At 45.3% G+C, this 19,102-nt stretch overlaps 1 protein-coding gene across 2 annotated transcripts in view; it reads left to right on the top strand.

Annotated features, from left to right (window-relative positions):
- The window catches only part of COL4A6 (collagen type IV alpha 6 chain), a 283,132-nt gene that overhangs the window by 201,082 nt on the left and 62,948 nt on the right, over positions 1-19,102 (top strand). For both annotated transcript variants that reach the window (XM_029241453.1, XM_029241452.1), the window contains exons 4-5: positions 15,327-15,461; positions 16,694-16,738. In XM_029241453.1, the coding sequence (XP_029097286.1) occupies positions 15,327-15,461; positions 16,694-16,738 (180 nt within the window). The remainder of the gene's footprint in view (positions 1-15,326; positions 15,462-16,693; positions 16,739-19,102) is intronic.

Here is a 19,102-nt window from a genome sequence, read left to right as displayed (position 1 = left end):
TATGAAGATATTTATCATAGAATCATTTGCTTATCACAGAATCATTTGTGTTAAGGGATTGGCGGCAAACTAGGTTGTCCATCAGTGAGGGAATATACATAGAAAGCAAGCTGAATGCATACTATGCATACTAACAAGGATTAGGAGCAAATACCAACATAGATCTTAAAAACATTCTCATGAAAGGAGAAATAGAATGATCTCTATATAGCCCAGTGACATTTGCTTGAATTTAAATACACACATACAGGGCTTCCCTGGTGGCGCAGTGGTTGAGAGTCCGCCTGCCGATGCAGGGGACGCGGGTTCGTGCCCTGGTCTGGGAAGATCCCACATGCCGCGGAGCGGCTGGGCCCGTGAGCCATGGCCGCTGAGCCTGCGCGTCCGGAGCCTGTGCCCCGCAACGGGAGAGGCCACAGCAGTGAGAGGCCCGCGTACCGCAAAAGAAAAAACAAAAAAAAAACACACATACACACCAAAGGTAGGAGACAGATAAAGATGTGGATGTAGGTGATGTACACGTAGGTGTAGGTGTAGGTGTAGATCTAGATGGATATCTTGAACTGACATCAAATACATTCGAGAAATTTCCTGTGAGGGGACAAGAATGAGAGTGGAGATTTGGATGAAGAAAAATTTAAAAATAAAAGGATGGGCCTTATATGGACTAATGATTCTGTTTTGCCATGAACTGAGGGGTGTGACTAATCCAGCTCTCTATAGCTGAATTCCAAACCAAAAACAGTTGTTTCAAGTGTTAGGAAAAAGGAGACGTTAACTCCAAGCAGGGAAATACGAGAAGTGTTTTTGGAAGAGGTCAGATTTGCGTTGAGCTTTGAAGGATGGCTAGAACCTTGGTAGAGAGTTCTGGAAGAGAAGGGTATTTTTGGCAAGGAAACCACTTGGTTGGAAGCCCGGGGTGAGAGAGTACAGTGTGGATTTAAGAATCAGCGAGGAGACTGTTATACTTGGAGTCTAGGGCAGGTAAGGGTGTTTAGGGGAAAAATAAGCCTGCAAAAACAGGTGGGAACTGAATGAAGGGCCATCAATGCCCAGTTAAGGAGTACAGGGGGGTTAGTTGCGAAAGTAATGGGGAGTGATTTACAGTTTTGAGCGGAGAAACAATAGGATCAGACTTAGGAAGATTACTGTCCAGAGTGTTAGATTGTGGCAATGTTTGACTGGACACAGAGAGGACTCCAGAGGCTGTTGTCATTATCCAGGGGAGAGCTAATGAGGGACGGAGATAAGCTTTGGTATTGGTCCCTAAGGGGACCAATAATAGTGCTGTGGACATGGACTTGGGAAATTGACAGGACCTGAGAAATAAATTAGAGCGATGCCTCATCTTTATAGAGGAGGTGGTAGAAGCCGTAGGTGGTGGATGAAATCACCAAGAGACAGGCAAGAGCCTCTGGGCAGAATGGAAGGGACCAGTAAAGAAGATGGCGACATGATAAAAGACTAGAGAGTCCAGAGTATAGAGCAGTGAAAGCCAAGGAGAGGGTTTCAGAAGGGAAACGAGTGCTTAGCAATGACAAAAGCTGCAGAAGGCCTATGGGATTCGAATGTAGCAGGGATCACTGGTTACTTTCCAGAGAGGACTTTCGAGACAGAAGAGTTGGCCGGCCCAGATGGCCTGGGGGTGGGGAGAGTGGTAGGAGAGGAAGAGTGGCGGCAATGAGTGGTGTCTGTCAAGAGGTTTGTTCTGGAAGGGTGATGGAGAGATGGAGTGGTCAGAGCAGCGGAGGAAAGATTTTTCTTTATTTTTTTAGCATCAAGCAGATGAGAGTACATCTTGAAGACCAACAGAAAACAACCAGAGTCCAGAAGATAGAAGGGGAAGAGAGGGTAGTTACAGGAGCAGGGTCTCAAGGGATAGGAGGGTTCCTCTGAGCCCTGGAGCAGCCTACCTGGCCATGCTCGTTGAAAGCTAGCCTTGCTGTACCCTGATTTCCACCTTTCCCCTAATCATGCTCCTTTGTTTTGCCTTTGGGAGAGCATCCCTCTCCCAGATGACTTACTAGAGCTTTCCCCTGCCCCCCTTTTACACCTCCTCACTTATTTTTCCTTCTGCTGGGTTCCAGAGACTGGTTGAAACTAGACTAACAAAGAAACCTCTCTTTGTCAGTCAGCAAGTTGAGAGAAGTGATTAGCTGCTAGGTTCTTAGGCCAAAGGACCTGCAGCACTCAAAGCCTTGAAGGGGAAAGCACTTGAAGGTCTGTTTACCACTCAGCTTTAGGAGACAATTGTTGTTACTCTTGGCTACAGGCTTCACTGGGGACTTTATCTCTGCAGAATTCTCTGTTAACTTTTTCTGAAAGATTGCCAGCACCAGATCTAAAAGCTTTTAAAATCCTCATAAAACCAGAGAATGAAAAAAGTGGTGATGGATGGAGAGGTAAGGGGGGGCCATGGGGCCTCTCGCCCAGATAACCTCCCCGGGCCAGGCCCCTGGACAGGCCAGCTCCATTTTCATATCTTTTGTCCCCCAGGTCCTAGGGTTTGGCTCCTTTTGCTTTCTTTTCCAGCTGCTGCTTCCTTCCTCCCCAATTTTCCACCTGGATTCCTCTCAGAACCCTCTCCTGATTTATCCCTAACTCTGCTTTCTCTGGGAACCAGATTATTGTTTTAAGCTGTTTAAAGTGCTTTCATTTCTCCTATCTCTAAGGGAATAGTTGGGCAGAGTGAAGTATAACAAAATTGTAAATGACACTGTGGCAGTGGGGAAGGTACAGAGGACCAAGAACTCGGACAAAACATGTCTTCAGTGAACTTTGAACGTGGGAGCTACCTGCTTCCCTACCCACACATGCCACTGACTCTGTCCTGGGCGTTGGCACCATTATCTTTGCATCAGCCCAAGCCATCTCCCTTTGAATTGGATACTACACCAAGGTCGTGTAGATGTGGCGTGACATCGCTAATGGTCTGGTGGATTTCTCCACATTTGGATCACCAGGTTGCTCTCTCTGGCTCCAGATTTGTCTTGACAGCCTTGACTCAAGTACTAAATGCTGTGCATAGTTCCTAGCTATAGTTAGTCCAGCCTTCTCCCTTTGAGCCAGGCCCAAATGATCTAGGAAGTCATCTGTTTATCAGAAATGGCTACCTCCCCTCCGGCTCACTCTCCAGCCTGGCCCCCAAGATCAGTTGTGTCAACAGTGCTTTCATATCCTCCTGTTGGACCCACCCTTCTCCCTCACCCCCAGTACTTCTGATGTATGTGCCAGCATCCAACCCTGGAAAACCCCACTACCTGCTTTGCCAGGGCTGCCAAGTACTGTTTGAGGAAGCTTCCCCAACAAAAGTACGTTCTCTAGTGTCGGCAGAGCCCTCAGAGCTGCTTGGCAGCCCTTCACACTTTTCTAACAATTGACTTCCTGCCATGGCCTCCACAGCATCTCCTTCCCGCCCTTTGCCAGTAATCCTCAACCTCAAATACCCTCACTCTCTACCTGCAACCTCACTTCCTACATTTATTGAGAAAACTGAGGTCAAGTTGAAATGGACTTTCTCCACTTCCCTCTTTCTTACCAAAACTCATCCCGGCTCCTTTTCTTTATGCATCCTTCTCCACTCTCTAGTTTGGAGGGATAAAATGTGCTCCTCTATCTTCAAGACAGACCTATCGACAGCCCTTGGGTTCAGAATCCTATCCCTTCTGCCTTCCTCTGCCTTATGATATATTCATGTGTGTACATAACTAGTCTCTCTGACCTAGACTGAGTGCACCTCAAGGGCAGGGACTGTTACTTTCATCTATGTGCTCCCAACATGTGGCACCATGGCTGGCACACAGTAGGCGCTCCACAACTGTTTTCTCAGTTGATGAGTTATGAAGGGACGATGTAGATTGACTTGAGTTCTCTGTCCTTTGTGCATCTACTTAATTGGTTAATAAGTGTGCCACTGGGCAGCAAGACGGATGAAGGGAAGAGTCAAAAGGATTCAGTAAGCTCCAGATCCAGGGCTTTGGGTGGAGTTACATGACATTTTTGTGGGAATTTTGGACCCAGAATTGACCTGTCTCTTTATAAAGGGAGTAGCAGAAAGAGCACCAGACTGGGACTAAGAAGGTCTGGCTCAGCTGCTCAGAAGCTGTGTGGCAACGGACAAGTTAATTCACTTCTGGGCTCAATTACTTCTCTAGTACTTTGAGATGGGGTTATTCTGAACATTCAGTGGAGTCGTGGATGTACAAACACAATTGAAATCTGAAGCGCCTCTCCAAAGCAAGCTTGCAGCTTGTTTCTGATGCCACTAATAGCTCTGGAGCTTCTACTCGTCACCTATACTGCAGCAGCCTCCGCCAGCACAGCCCGTCTTTCCTGTTGCACACAGAGCTTGATTTCATCTCAGCTTCCCATTGTCCACCACGTAAAAGGAAAATATATCAGAAATGTGGAGCTTCTCGCCCTCTAGACCCCCTTCCCCTCTCCTTTTTGGCCTGTGCACGTCTGTGCGGATGACTGGACTTGTCCATAGGGACTACTGCATACAGCCAGCAGGGGGCGCTGTAAGTCATCCCATCTTCTTGAATTCAAATCCATGGCTGGCTGGGAGGTGTAGGGTAGGCTAAGCCAGAGTACCAGCAAGCCCTACCATTTTAGCAGACTCCTGTGCCTGCGGGCATGTGTATTGGGGTTGGAATGCCTATCTCTTTATCTGCATGGGTGTGGAAATGAATGCTCCTCTGGTTCTAAATGAATGCAGGGGTGTGGGCCTGCAGGAGAACAGCAGGGAGACTAAGTTGTTCCTCTCCCTCCCCTGCCCTGCCCTCCCCTTTCAGAGCTCCCTGAGTTCTTTGGCAATGGGGTCCTAGCAGATTTCTTTGATCCTATCCTCCTTTTTCTCCTTCTGTTTAAGGAGCAGTAATTGGTTACTCCCTGTTACCTTCCACCCCCAAAACTTGAGGGCTTCTCACCAGAGATTTGGGGAAGCCAACACTGATCCAGAAGCAATCAGCTCACACAAGCTCAGTATTGGACCAAAGGTTGTGTGGTATATCAATGATGGGTAATTTATTATGTCAGAGAAAAATGCCACAAGTATCCCTTTTCTAATGGAGTAGGTACACTACAGCAAAAATTGCTGTAAAGTGAATTTCTGGCAAGACCTGTTTCACGTTGAGTTTTTACTTATAAAACCAGGCTATGTTTTGCTAGAAAAAAGAAAAGAAAAAAAGATTGGCTCCAGGTTGTAATTAAACCATGTGTTTTAAAATAAACCACATATTTTTATTTATTTATTTATTTTTGTTGGAGTATAATTGCTTTACAATGGTGTGTTAGTTTCTGCTTTATAACAAAGTGAATCAGCTATACATATACATATATCCACATATCTCTTCCCTCTTGCATCTCCCTCCCTCCCACCCTCCCTATCCCACCCCTCTAGGTGGTCACAAAGCACTGAGCTGATCTCCCCGTGCTACGCGGCTGCTTCCCACTAGCTATCAGTTTTACATTTGGGAGTGTATATATGTCCATGCCACTCTCTCACTTTGTCCCAGCTTACCCTTCCCCCTCCCCATATCCTCAAGTCCATTCCCTAGTAGGTCAGAGTCTTTATTCCCGTCCTGCCCCTAGATTCTTCATGACCATTTTTTTTTTTTAGATTCCACATATATTTGTTAGCATACGGTATTTGTTTTTCTCTTTCTGACTTACTTCACTCTGTATGACAGACTCTAGGTCCATCCACCTCACTACAAATAACTCAACTTCATTTCTTTTTATGGCTGAGTAATATTCCATTGTATATATGTGCCACATCTTCTTTATCCATTCATCTGTCGATGGACACTTAGGTTGCTTCCATGTCCTGGCTATTGTAAATAGAGCTGTGATGAACATTGTAAACCACATATTTTTAAACTACAATAATAGGATAAGAGGGTAGGTCCACATCCTTTCTAAACTATAATGACAACCCTGTGCTGGACCGTCAATTTGCTCCTACCTTTCACAGCTTTACATTCTGCTCCTTGTTTCATTCAGTTTTTTATCTACTGAAATCTCCTCCTCGTGAACCTGTATTTATTTAAGAGCTTACTGCCCTATGAGCCCAGCAAACAGGGGTTTTTGAAAACTGGGAGTTTGGTTAGTAGGGGTTTTTTTTCCCCCGAAGCAAAGCTTAGTCCGTGGAATGAACCCTCAGCCCCTTTTCACATACATTGTCTCAACTGATGCTCAAAGCAATTCAGGAAATAGGTAGGGCAAGTAATATCCCCATTTTGCTGATGAGAAAACTAAGGCCGAGAGATGAATTGGCTTTCTCAAGATCACACAGTTAGAAAGTGAGGGCAGGAAATAGAAACTCAATCCTATGATTCTGCTTTAAGCAGGCGAATTTTCTGTTTACTAGAAGGCTTTCTTAAGAGACTTGTGCCATCAAATCATACACAAGTTGCCCTTCAAATTCTAAGGAAAACAAAATTATGGTAAGTTAAGTATTTCAGATTTTTCCAACGTGTGTATTAGTTTTAGGTTAAATTCATCCTAAGTAGATAGAGCTGTATTTATTTTCTCATGCAGTCTGGAAACTCAGCACACACTTTATAGTACAGTGGAGCTCTTTGTATAGTCTGCGTGTATACGTGAAGGGTTATGGGGACTCATTCAACCATTTGTAATGGTTACAGAGGTGTTTGGTGGTTCTGTTTTTATTTTTGTGGCCAACTATTGGTCATATTTCCAGTTTCATTTGATTTGGGGTTCTTGACCATCCCAATTATAATACTATTATCACAAAAGAAAAGATTTTTTCTGGTTTCTGATGTAGTTTTAGGAACGTGTTATAGAGAAAAGGGAGACCTGAAAATTCTTCATCAACTTATTTGCCTCTATCTAGCAGACGTCTCTGCTTCATCCTATTTTAATAATTATTAGCATTCCCCAAGGGCGAGGGAAAATACGACATGTTTAAAGACAAAATTACCAATTTCTGCTCACCACGATGATCATCAAATTAGTACACTGTGCCTGTATTCCCCCTTCCACCCCTAATTGAATATGCTAGCATTAGGGACTCGTAGCACATCAGAATGTGTCTACGAGAACCTAGTAAACTGTCCATTGCCCACAGACCAATCAATAAGGCCACTTTAATTGTGGAACAAGAAGGAATCTTCCACCTTTTTAAGGTCTAGGATGTGCTACCCCTTGAAGTGCCTTTTGTGACTTAATTTATTAATTCTGTTAAGCGAGTTTCTTTTAAATAGTACCTGTTCCAGTGAAAAGATTGGGAAAATTGAGATGAATTGTTCCAGTATCAATGAAAATGAAAATATTTTCTGCCCAGAGTAGCTCTCACTGCCCCTCTTCAAGTGGGTTTGTGCTTCTGTTGATACTTTCAGAGCATTATTCAATGTAGAGAGGCAATATAAGCTTGGTAGAAGAAGCAGAGGATTTGGTATCACCAAAATTGGCTTCACCAGTTGCTTACTGTGTGAATTCAAGCAAATTCCTTACCCTGTCTATATTTCAGTTTCCTCATCTGTAAGATGCAGCTAATACCCACCTGTTAGGGCTGTTTAGAGGATTAAAGGAGACAGGTTAAATGAGACGGCACTTAGTATGTGTTTGGTGAAAAGAAGGTTATTATTATGTTTTAGAAGAGAAATGTGAATAAACAGGTAGAATGGAGGGCTGCAAAGCCTTGCCTAGCAAGAGTTAAACGTTAGCACTCTGGGAGGTGTCTTTCCAAAAATTTAAACATGCTGACAACAGCCAATGGGATGGGTGTGTGTGTCTTTGCAAAGAAAACATGTAGATGCATGTCTTCATGCCTGGGCTGGCTGCTTCAAACACTGATTATAGCTTAAGAACTAGAAAATAAATGTGTTTTCATTTGGGTGTTGAGGGCGAGACTCTGATACTGCTTCTCAGCTATGGCAGACACCGAGAATTTTGGGGGTTCTTTCTTTGGTAGACACCAATCACCTATTATTATTATTATATTTTTTTGGAAGATGGGAAGGGTCACTGGCTGTGCTGGCAAATTGTAGGTGATACTAACATTATCAAGCTGAACCAGGGCTTCCTGGGCCACCAAATGGATCTGTGTATCTGTATAATATGAGTCTTTATCTGCCGACTTTAGACCTATTCTTCACCTGCCAGTGTCCTTTCTCCGTTATTTACTTCTGCAGACGGCGCTAGACCATTAGTGCTGTTACCAGGAGAGTGGATTGTAGGGCTGTACGGATGGCTGTTTCCGTTTGTCACAATAGAAGGAGCACAGAGTTGATGGCGAGGCCCTGATACTCACTCTGCCACTGACCAGCTGTGTGAAATTAGCAAGCCTCATTGACTAACCACTTTGTAGCTTGGTGCCCTCCACCTACTTCACAGGTGTACGGTGGCGCGCCAGAAGAATGGTGAAAGGAATAGTGTTCTGAAGTTTCTTAAGTAATCTGCCCTTGGGGGGTATCATCGTTCGTTTCCTGCTTACCACATATTTCATGGCTAGGGAGAGATCCCAGCTACTTAGGCCAGGATCTGTTAAGTTCTTACACCCACTCCGCCCTGGCCTCATAGCTGAGATGGGAACCCCAGCTGAAAAGTAGGGACAAATTGTAGAATTCAAGCCACCTGGTCCCTAGGCTGGAGGTCAGGAATTTCTGCTCCCCTTTTCCCAAAGGCCACAAGGGATGTTTTGGGATGGCAGCAAAGTCTTTTAATCTCATTTTGCCCCTAGTGAGACTTGGAAGTGGCCTTCTCAAGGATTCCCATGTGCATATTTAATTCTGTATTTTCATTCATTCCACAATTGTGCTTTTTCCACACAACTATGTTTTGAGGGTCTACTGCACACCAGACACTGCATCTCTCAGAGATACCAGGGCAAACAAAGTCAGTTGAGCTCCCTACCCTCTCAGACTTTCCAGTCTAGTGACAGAAGCAGGTGCTGAACATCTCCCAAGATGGTCCGAAGGTATCTTAATCCCCACCTCTCCAGAGGTGGACTCTCATCTTCCACCCAAAACTTCCTCCCCTAAGCTTCCTCATGTCAGTGAAGAGATCCACTCGGTCGCCCAATCAAGAGACTCGGGAGTCCTCCTTCACACCTCCCTGTCTTACCCACCAATTCCAATCTAGCATCAAGTCCTATCATTTTTAGCCTCTGAAATATCTCTTAAACCCATCTTGTCCCTGTCTTCACTGCCATGAACCTAGTTCAGGTCACCATTATTTCTCTCCCAGAGATCACAACCTCCTCACTGGGTTCCCTGTCTCTGGTCTTGCTGCCCCATCCACTCCCTTCCACTTGTGATGTGTCCAGAGGTGATACTGTATGAACTTGAGTTAGTCCCTTTCCCTTTCTGGGCTTCAACTTCTCCATCCTGAACTGGATGATTGCCTGAGTCTGGTGCAGCTCTCTTTTCTGTTGTTCCGTGATCAGATGTTTCTTGCTCGTACTCTAGTGCAGCCATCCAGACTTCCAGAGAAGATGTTGATACACCTGGCCCTCCGGCTTCTTGGTGTGTGTATTCATTCACTCATTTCTCCACTCAGCAAACATTTACTGAGCACCCACTGTGTATGAGGCACTGTAGTTAGCACAAGTGATTCAGTGGGAAGTAAGACACAGGCCCTGTCTTAAAGGAGTTCAATCCCTTGGGGGGGGGTATGGACACAAATAGACAATCTAGCCCATTCTGTGGAGGGGGGTAATCATGAAAGTTTCCCTGGAAGAGCTGATATCTTGGTTGGAGCCTGAATGATAAATAGGAGCTAGCCAGGAGAACAAAGGCATGTACAAAGGCCCTCAGGCAGGATGCTGGGAGAGACTAAAGCTAGACCGGAGAATGGCAGACCAATTGGGAGGCTGTGGCAACACTCTAGGGGAGAGACAAGGAAGTCCTAAACTAAGACCATGGAGGCAGAGAAAAATGGACAGGTTTCAGTTATATTTTCAAGGTGGAATTGACAGTCCTTGCTGGTGAATTGGATGTAGAAGATGAGGGAAAGAGAGAGGTCATGGAGGACCCTTGGGTTTTTGGCTTTATCAGCTTTGTAGATGGACTGCTATTTACAGAGTTAGTTCCATTAACTCAAGAGGAAGGATCTGGTTTGGGGAATGAGGCTGGGGAAAAGATGATTGGTTCAGCTTTAGTCTTGTTGAGTTTGAGTTGGAATATCCAGGTGAAGAGGTCTGGTAAACCATTGGCTATAAGGATCTGACACATTGAGAAGAGGAATCTGGTCTGGAGGTTCAGACTGGGGAGTCATTAGCTTGTAGATGAGGTCCCTTTGAGGAGAATGAGCAGACCCTGAAGAACTGAGTGCCCAAGAGATCCAGGACATCAGTGCTAAGAGGGGAAATACTCTCCCAGATGTGGAGTGCCCATTCATTCCTGGGCACACATCTCTGCCCCAAAGAGAGTTTCACAATGTTGTCTGTGCATTGCCCACTTATACTTAAGAGAAGGAGCATTAAGTACCCAATTATAACTTCTCCATTTTACCATAAACATGCCTTAAAGAAGAGAGGAAACAGATACGTTCATGCTATCTACCAGGTGTGTTACATTCACTGACAAATGCTCCCAATAACCCTACACTAGAGCTATTATTTCTTGGAGCCCTTAGAAACTCAGAGTGGTTAAGTCACTTGCCCAAGGTCACATAGCTATTAAATGGCACTAAGATCTGACTCCAGGTCTGTCCTACTCTAGAGCCTGCACCATGATACCACCTAACAGCACTCCACCACATCCTGCAGTGTAGCCAGGTCCTTAAGAAAGCCTGTGCACACCGCTTTTCCCTTCTGTGCTTCATAAATATCATTTGCATCCCCTAGCTTAACACTTTGCTCTCCATTAAAATACAAATCCCCTGGGGAGAAGTAAAGCTCTAAGTTGTTGTCAGTCATTTATGTCTCAGTGGGAATGAATTTCAGATTCTTCCTTAAGAACAAATTTTAATTTTATGGGAGAAGGACACTGGAACCTTGAGGGAGGGATAAAAAGGCAGAAATGGGCTTCGTAATGAAAAGTCATTCCCCGCTTAGTTTCATAGCTCTACTTGGTTGTAGGCATGTGCTGTTAAGGTTCTTAGATGCTATTTCTGCATATGTGTACTACTTTACATGCAGGCCCATTTCTGGGTCAGCTAACCCAGTAATCTGGGGCTGGGGCTCGGGTGTGGTCTGATCAAAGGTGAAATTAAACTACACACTGGGGACTTCCCTGGTGGTGCAGTGGTTAAGAATCCGCCTGCCAGTGCAGGGGACACAGGTTCGAGCCCTGGTCCAGGAAGATCCCACATGCTGCGGAGCGACTAAGCCCGTGCACCACAACTACTGAGCCTGTGCTCTAGAGCCCGCAAGCCACAACTACTGAGCCCGCGAGCCACAACTACTGAGCCCGCGTGCGGCAACTAGTGAAGCCCGCGCACCTAGAGCCCGTGCCCCACAACAAGAGAAGCACCGCGGTGAGAAGCCCGTGTACCTCAACGAAGATTAGCCCCCGCTTGCCGCAACTAGAGAAAGCCCGCACGCAGCAACGAAGACCCAACACAGCCAAAATAAATAAATTTATATATATTTTTAAAAAGCCAGCGTTGTCCCAAGCATTATCTAAAAAAGAACCACTACACGCTGATCCCAACCCACTGTGGTCAGCAGGAGGTAGCCAGCCTGGGCCTTAGGCTCAAGTCCCAGCTCACTCTCTTGAGAATTAGACCCTGATGTGCATATTTAAAATACCGAGCAGATGGAGGCAGGAGAGCTTGTTGGAAAGACTTGGAGGAGTCCCTTCTGCCCTGTCTGGGTCTATTTGCCAAAATAAATGACATGTATCAGGGCAGGGCATTGGTCCAAGCCCATTGAAATTCTGCTAGCAGTCCAAACAGTGATGATGTTTCAGATTGGTTCTGTGAAATGATCAGTTAGGAAGAGAGAAATGATGTGTGAGCATCTGGCTACTGCAGCCTACTGATGGGGACAGTCCCAGGGGCGGGCCTGGGGTGAGGGGGGGCAGCCTCAAGGACCCCCCAGGACATCTGCCACTGGCAAACAGGGAGAGAGCCACACGCTGGCAACGGGTGGTCTAGTTTGAGTCCCATGCTGTTCCTCACTAGCTACGTGACCTAAACAAGTCCTTCCCGTTCTCTCGGCCTCCTTTTTTCCCCGTGTGTATAAAATAGAGCCTGGATGGAACGGTCTCTAAGGGCCTTTCTTGCTCCAACATTCCGTGACTTCTCTGACACTGGTTTGATTTCTTTTTCTCTGTAGTGGGAGAGGGAGAGGCCCACCCACCCACCTGCTTATCTGTAGCCTCTATGTTCTCACACTGCCCTCTGCTGGCCGTTATGAAAAGTGCCACCGATAGCTTCTTTGGAGGAAAACAAGCGAACAAACCAAAAAAAGCACTTCATCATTGATTTAGTATTAAGCGTCAGCAGTCCACTGGGCATGGTGACAGAAAGCCTGTGCATTGGAGACGAGGGAAAAGATCATACAGCTATAGGCACAGAGTAAGCATAGCTAGAGATGGCTGACAGAACAGCCCAAGAAAGAAATGTCTCTCTCAATTTTTTTCTTTGCCATCTTTGTCTGTTCATGGTGCTCTGTGCCACTGTATGAAAGAAAGGACCTCAGTGGATAGGAAGCCTCCTTGTCTCGTATCCTAGGACTGCAGGCTCCAGAAGGGCCTGGCACCACACTAAAGAGGAAGTTCTGGGCCAACAGCGCCTCAGAGGCCTTAAGACATCCCGCAGGCCCTGCTTCTGTCTGAGAGGTTTCTAGCCGGGACCAGCCCAGAAGTACACCTTCCTCCAAGGGGTACCGTTTCAAATGCCCCTTTGGAAAAAGAATTCGAATTCAAAGAATCCATGAGCTCTTTCAGAGACTCACTTTAAGCTCTCTGACTGGAACGGAGGAGTCATCTGTGTGGCTATGGTAAATTCAGCCTGCCCTCCCAGCCAAGAGAAAGGGAGCGGGCCGTGGAAGCCTGCCTTTTCTGGATGGAATCAGATTTCCTGTTAACTCCAGCCAGAGAATTGCCTCACTCCTATGTCTCTTTGCTTATTCTTGCTGAGTGTGCACTCACAAAGGCAAGAGACCAGGGCTGGAGTGTGCCAGCCCCTATGCCCACACCGGGCACTGCTCGGGCTCTAGTGATGTGAGCGACATGGGAATTGGGCCACGCCACAGTCTGCCCTCTCAGTAGCTGTTCAACGGTTTATCATGCTCTCCCCTCCCCTCCCTTGATGCGCGAAAGCTTTGGGCAGGGCTCAGATTTGGGTCAAGCATTCAGTGCCCTGACTGCATCTCCTTTGCTAGTAATAACATGGTCTCGCCAAACCTATCGTGCCTCTCATCCTCCCACCAACCAGTCCTTTCCTCCCCCAACAGCTGGTTCTTATCTGTCTCCCTTGTTCCAGCCTCAGGCAGGCTGCCCTGGCCTCATGCTCTCTCTCTCTCTCTCTCTCTCTCTCTCTCTCTCTCTCTCTCTCTCACACACACACACACACACGCGCGCGCGCGTGTTCTCCCGAACACTTGTTGATGAGTTTCAGCCCTGAAGCACTGCCTTCCTCCCATCCCTCCTGTGTCCCCAAACCTCTAAGGGTTCCCTATTTCCTGCCACATCAAGTCTTCAACTTCCCTGCCTTGCTTTCCAGGCCTACTTCAGCTGGGGCCCACTCAGCCTTTCCAGTGTGGCCCGTGACTCCCCTGAGCCGTGGACAGAATGTAAGCATTCCACAAACCCTCCATGGCCAACCCTGCCTTTGGGTTCCCGCAGCACTTCTGCTCCATTCCGGACTTGAACTGTTTGCAATGGTTTTGTGTACATTAGTCTTGAAAGCTAGGCCCACATTTTAGACTTCTTTGTTAATCCTCAACCACAACCCAGCACTATTTTTTTAAGTGTTGTTCTTTTACTTTTTAGTTGTGTGTGTGTGTGTGTATATACAGCGAAAATTTATAAGAGTAAAAAATAAGAGAATCATTGTAAACAGAAGACCAACCAACAGGAGGTAAGAGCATAAAAAGTAAAAGTTAACCTCCCACCCCATCATTCTCAGAAATAAGCCTGTTAAGCATTCTGCAGCCTAGCACCCTCTGTAGGTTGCGTGTTACAGGTCGGGAAAGTTTGATTGGTGGGTGGCAGCCGCAGAGAATTGCATCTCCTTGGGAAGAGCATCTTTTACTTCTTTGCAAGAGTCCCAGGTCTTCGTGGGCCTGATTGACATTTGCGTCTCCAGTACGTGACTCTAACCACTGCATAAAGCATCTGTCCTCTTCTCAGCCCTTTCAAAAGTAAATCTTGAAGGTGAATATTAAAGGGCATGTTTAATGGACTTTTCTCAGAGTTTTGCACAGGTTTGTAGGAAATTGCGGACAGTCGGTAAAAGGGGCTAAGGGGCAGAGATGGAAGTGTTTATGAAAACAGGCTTTCTACCTGATATGGTGTTGTGTTCTCTGAGAGTTAATGCACATTACTAATGGTTTTAATTTTTCTGCCAAGAAAATTCAGTCCCTTCTGGGATTTGTTCTAAACAGACTAGCCGGCCTCTGTTGCACCCACTGGGGTTAATTCTGTATCTCGGTCAGCTAGAAAATGTCAGCATGAACTCTCAGACTTAATTGTTACAGACACTTTATCACCAGGGCATTCAAAATCCTCAGGCTTCTCCCTCTTGCTATCATAATTGATACTTAATGGATATTCTCAGGCTTCTTGGATTTTACACATTCAACACTGTACAGATGGCGGGGGCGCAGGGGCATAGAGAGGGAGCAAATAAACAATGTGTGTGTGTTCGCTGTGTCTGTTTCTAGTTGCAGTGCTGGGGTTCTGGGAACTGCCGTCAAAGATAAGCTGACAGGTTGGTCAACCGTGGGTTTCTGGGTTCTCCTCCCTCTGGCCCACCGAGGCAGTGTTCTCCAGGCACAGCCATTTCCGGGCTTCACTGCAAGCATGCGGTTGGCCATTTGGACATGGGTTCGAAAACGTCCCGATGCTCTCCAGAGTTCTGTTCTTTCACTCTTCTGATGGCCTAGCATTAACTAGGAAGAGGACAATATTATCCAGCCTGAATAACTAATCTCCTAAGAAGTACAAAGTTGAAGGATCTTGGCGCACATGAATCTTATTAAATGTGCTTATAAAATATGTTCTATCCAAATAAGCTTAGCAGCCCCTAAAATAGCCTGTTCTGAGCCATGTCTGGAACTTTGACATGCTTCATAGGTCTCTAAGCCAAAATTATTTAGTGAAGTGATGACAGTGTTCTTTGTGCATGGGAAAATGGGAAGCGGGGATGGTAAGTCCTCTGTTGACTAATCGTACTCCTTCTGTCCATCTTAGGGGCGACCAGGACCAATTGGAATTCAAGGTCCAGTGGGTCCTCAAGGATTTCCTGGCCCTAGTGGTTTATCAGGGTTGAAAGGAGAAGGGGGCTCCCCAGGACCTCTGGGACCGTATGGACCAAAAGGAGATAAGGTAAGAACACCAAAGCTTGATTTTTCCTTTGACTCATGGGCTGTGAGTGTGAAGGTAAAAGGTTCTAAATCTCAGTTCTGTTTATTTATGGAAAGGATACTAATCCCAGATACCTTGGTGCCAGGCTACATACTTTAATAAGAGACAGGCTGGGTGTTGTGCTGCTACAGCCCATTTTTGGAGAGATTCCCATAGCCATCAAGTCAGAAAGTGCATGTATAAGCTATTTGCTAGACAAGTGGGCTGACCGTGGTGGGAAGTCATGTGGGTTTGAACTAGACAAGTGGGCTGACCGTGGTGGGAAGTCATGTGGGTTTGAACTGGGCATGGGTCAGGAGGCCAATCAACAGGGCAGCAAAGGAATCCAAGCGAGGGGAACGGGATGCAAGGGGTCAGGATGCTTGGAAACCAGCTGGGCCACAAATATAGGGAAAGAGATGCAAGAAAGATTGGTCATGTCATGGTGGCTGGCTGACTAAGGTTAGCAGTTCAGTTTATGTTATCTGCCGATTTTAATCACCTCCTATTCACCCCATTGGTGAGGGAGGGATTCCTACTCTAGGGTCCTGGGGATGGCCAAAGATATGACACCTGACACTGGACAGAAGAGATCAACAACAGGTTTATTAGTCACATACACTCACAGCACAGGGGAGGAGGACATCACACCCCATGCAGGGCCACACAGGGCTTGCGCTCTGGAACAGAATGAGCCACAGGGGGCTGTGAGAAGCAGACTTTTGTCATGTCAACAGGGTGAGTGCCCCTTGATTCTCGAGGGAGAGTATGACTGGCTTGTTTGAATAATTCAGTGGGCCAGCAGGGGACGGAAACCCACTACTCAGGAATAAGCAAGAACTGCACCTGGTCTATTTAATAAGAAGGGTCGTTTGCTCAAGAGACCTTATCTTCAGAAGCAGAGTGGAGAAGTGAACTTTTGCTTAGGCCATTTGAGGCCCTCCCAGTTTTCCCAGATGTCAAGGCAGCATGTAATATTGAGCCTTATTTTTAGGTCTTACACCACGTTGTCTAAGACAAGAACTGTCCGAGACCTTAGGTAGAGGCTAGTGATTGCTTGGGAGTGGAATAGGGAGCAAGGTGATGCAATGTGGGGAGGGAGGTACAAAATATTCTTAACGACTTAGGTCATGAATCACATGACCAAACCCACTTCATCTAATGGAGATCAGTTATATCATCTCTTACATTCCTCTCCCTACGCCTTTTCTTAGGGTCCCATGGGAGTTCCTGGCTTTCTTGGCATCAATGGGATTCCGGTGAGTGTGTTCATAGAAGCATTTTTGAAATTTATTTTATTGAAGTATAGTTGATTTACAGTGTTGTGTTAGTTTCTGGTGTACAGCAAAATGATTCAGTTATACATATATATATACATTTTTTTCATATTCTTTTCCATGATGGTTTATCACAGGATACTGAATATAGTTCCCTGTGCTCTACAGTAGGACCTTGTTGTTTATCCATTGCACAGAGGCATTTTTAATACAACCTCTAGGTTCTGCCTCATAGCTCAAGCACTTTGGCCTTAACAACATCCTGTCTCAGGCACACGTGCTCAGGGTCAAGTGTTGAGATGTGCGTGGTAAGGCTTAAAGGGCAGTGCTCATCCACAGTTTCCTTGGGATTCAGTTACGGGCAGAGCTAAACCATATGGTTGGGGGATGCAGAGACATGTGCAGGCATAGAAGACCATCAGTATCTTAGCCAAAATGAGTTAGGTCTTATGGCTTGAGGGGAGCTTTCATTGGGGATGAGGGACTGGTGTGAAGATAGTGCCACATTAGAGCACATACATCCTCATTATAAGAAAATTAAGGGGGTTCATGAAATTAGATAGAAAAATACTTAGTGATACCTTAATACATTTAATTTTAATAATTTCTTTCTTCAGCCTTATTTCAGAGTGAATTTCCCTTTAGTTGTTTTTTCTTTTTGACTCTTAAATACAATTTTTAAAGGTTGCTTTTTATTTACAGTTATTACAGCACATTGGCTATATTGCCTGTGTTGTACAATACATCCTTGAGCCTGTCTTACACCCAATAGTTTGTACCTCCCACTCCCCCATCCCCTATAGTGCCCCTCCCTTCCCCCACCAGTAACCACTAGTTTGTTCTCTGTATCTGTGAGTCTGCTTCCTTTTTGTTATATTCACTAGTCTGTTGTATTTTTTAGATTCCACATATAATTGACATCGTACAGTATTTGTCTTTCTCTGTCTGCCTTATTTCACTTAGCATAACACCCTGCAAGTCCATCCATGTTGCTTTAATGGTCTTTTTTATGGCTGAGTGGTATTCCATTGTGGTATATATATACCACATCTTCTCTATCCATTCATCTGTTGATGGACACTTAGGTTGCTTCCATATCTTGGCAATTGTAAATAATGCTGCTATGAACATTGGGGTGCATGTATCTTTTTGAATTAGTGTTTTTGTTTTTTTCGGATATATACCCAGGAGTGGAATTGCTGGGTCATATGGTAGCTCTATTTTTATTTTTTTGAGAAACCTCCATACCATTTTCCACAGTGGCTGCACCAGTTTACATTCCCACCAACAGTGTAGGAGGGTTCCCTTTTCTCTACATCCTTGTCAACATTTGTTATTTGTGTTCTTTTTGAGGATAGCCATTCTGATAGATGTGAGGTCATACCTCATTGTGGTTTTGATTTGCATTTCCTGATGATTAGTGACGTTGAGCGTTTTTTCATGTGCCTGTTGGCCATCTGCATTGCTTCTTTGGAAAAATGTCTATTCAGTTCTTCTGCCCATTTTTTAATTGGGCTGTTTGTTCTTTTGATATTGAGTTGTATGAGCTGTTTATATATGTTGGATATTACCCCCTTATCAGTCATATCATTTTCAAATATCTTCTCCCATTCATTGGGTTGTTTTTTTGCTTTGTTGATGGTTTTTACAAAGTGGCTACTCCTAAGATCACTTGGAGACAGCCTTTTCCATTCATCCTGAGGAACTGGCTTTGCTGGAGATAAGTGGGGAGTCTGGAGCTTGCAGACATCTCCTTTTCCCATTCCATCCAGCTCAATCCCTTAGTTTCTCCATTTTCACCCAATATCCCCGCTTATCCTGCCACTGGAGGTTGCATGGTAACATTTCTCCAGCCTTTAAGATACAGTATTTGGAACTTACTGCTATCACTTTTTAGTTATATCCTTCAGCACTTCTCTATATATTTAATCTTTAGCCTGGACTGTGTTTGCCTCTAGCAGTGGTTTTCAACCTTAAGAGAAGAACCAAATCTTGTGTAGAAGCTCAGCATATATAGAACAGGAAAAAATGGAGCTCCTCCATTTGAGGGAAGTCCTACATCATACGTTTATCTTTCAAACAACCTCTATGGGGTTCTTTTGAATCATATCAAAGCAGTTTGGTAAACTCTTGACTTAACAACTTCTTGTGTTACGCTACATAATCATCTAGTATCCGCTAAGGGGGTTCGAATTTCTTTGTGCCAATCTATAGGTATTTCTTGAGTACCCGCTATGTGCTAGCACTCTACTATGGGAATACAAAAAAGGCATATGGCTCTGCCCTCAAAGATATTATCATCTGATTCACTTTTTCCCCAGATCTCGTATACATTTGTGGATTTGG

Source organism: Monodon monoceros, unplaced genomic scaffold (assembly GCF_005190385.1).
Source record: "Monodon monoceros isolate NGI ecotype Baffin Bay Population unplaced genomic scaffold, NGI_Narwhal_1 Super_Scaffold_22, whole genome shotgun sequence".
Taxonomy (NCBI): domain Eukaryota; kingdom Metazoa; phylum Chordata; class Mammalia; order Artiodactyla; family Monodontidae; genus Monodon; species Monodon monoceros.
This window is presented reverse-complemented; position numbering and strand designations above follow the sequence as displayed.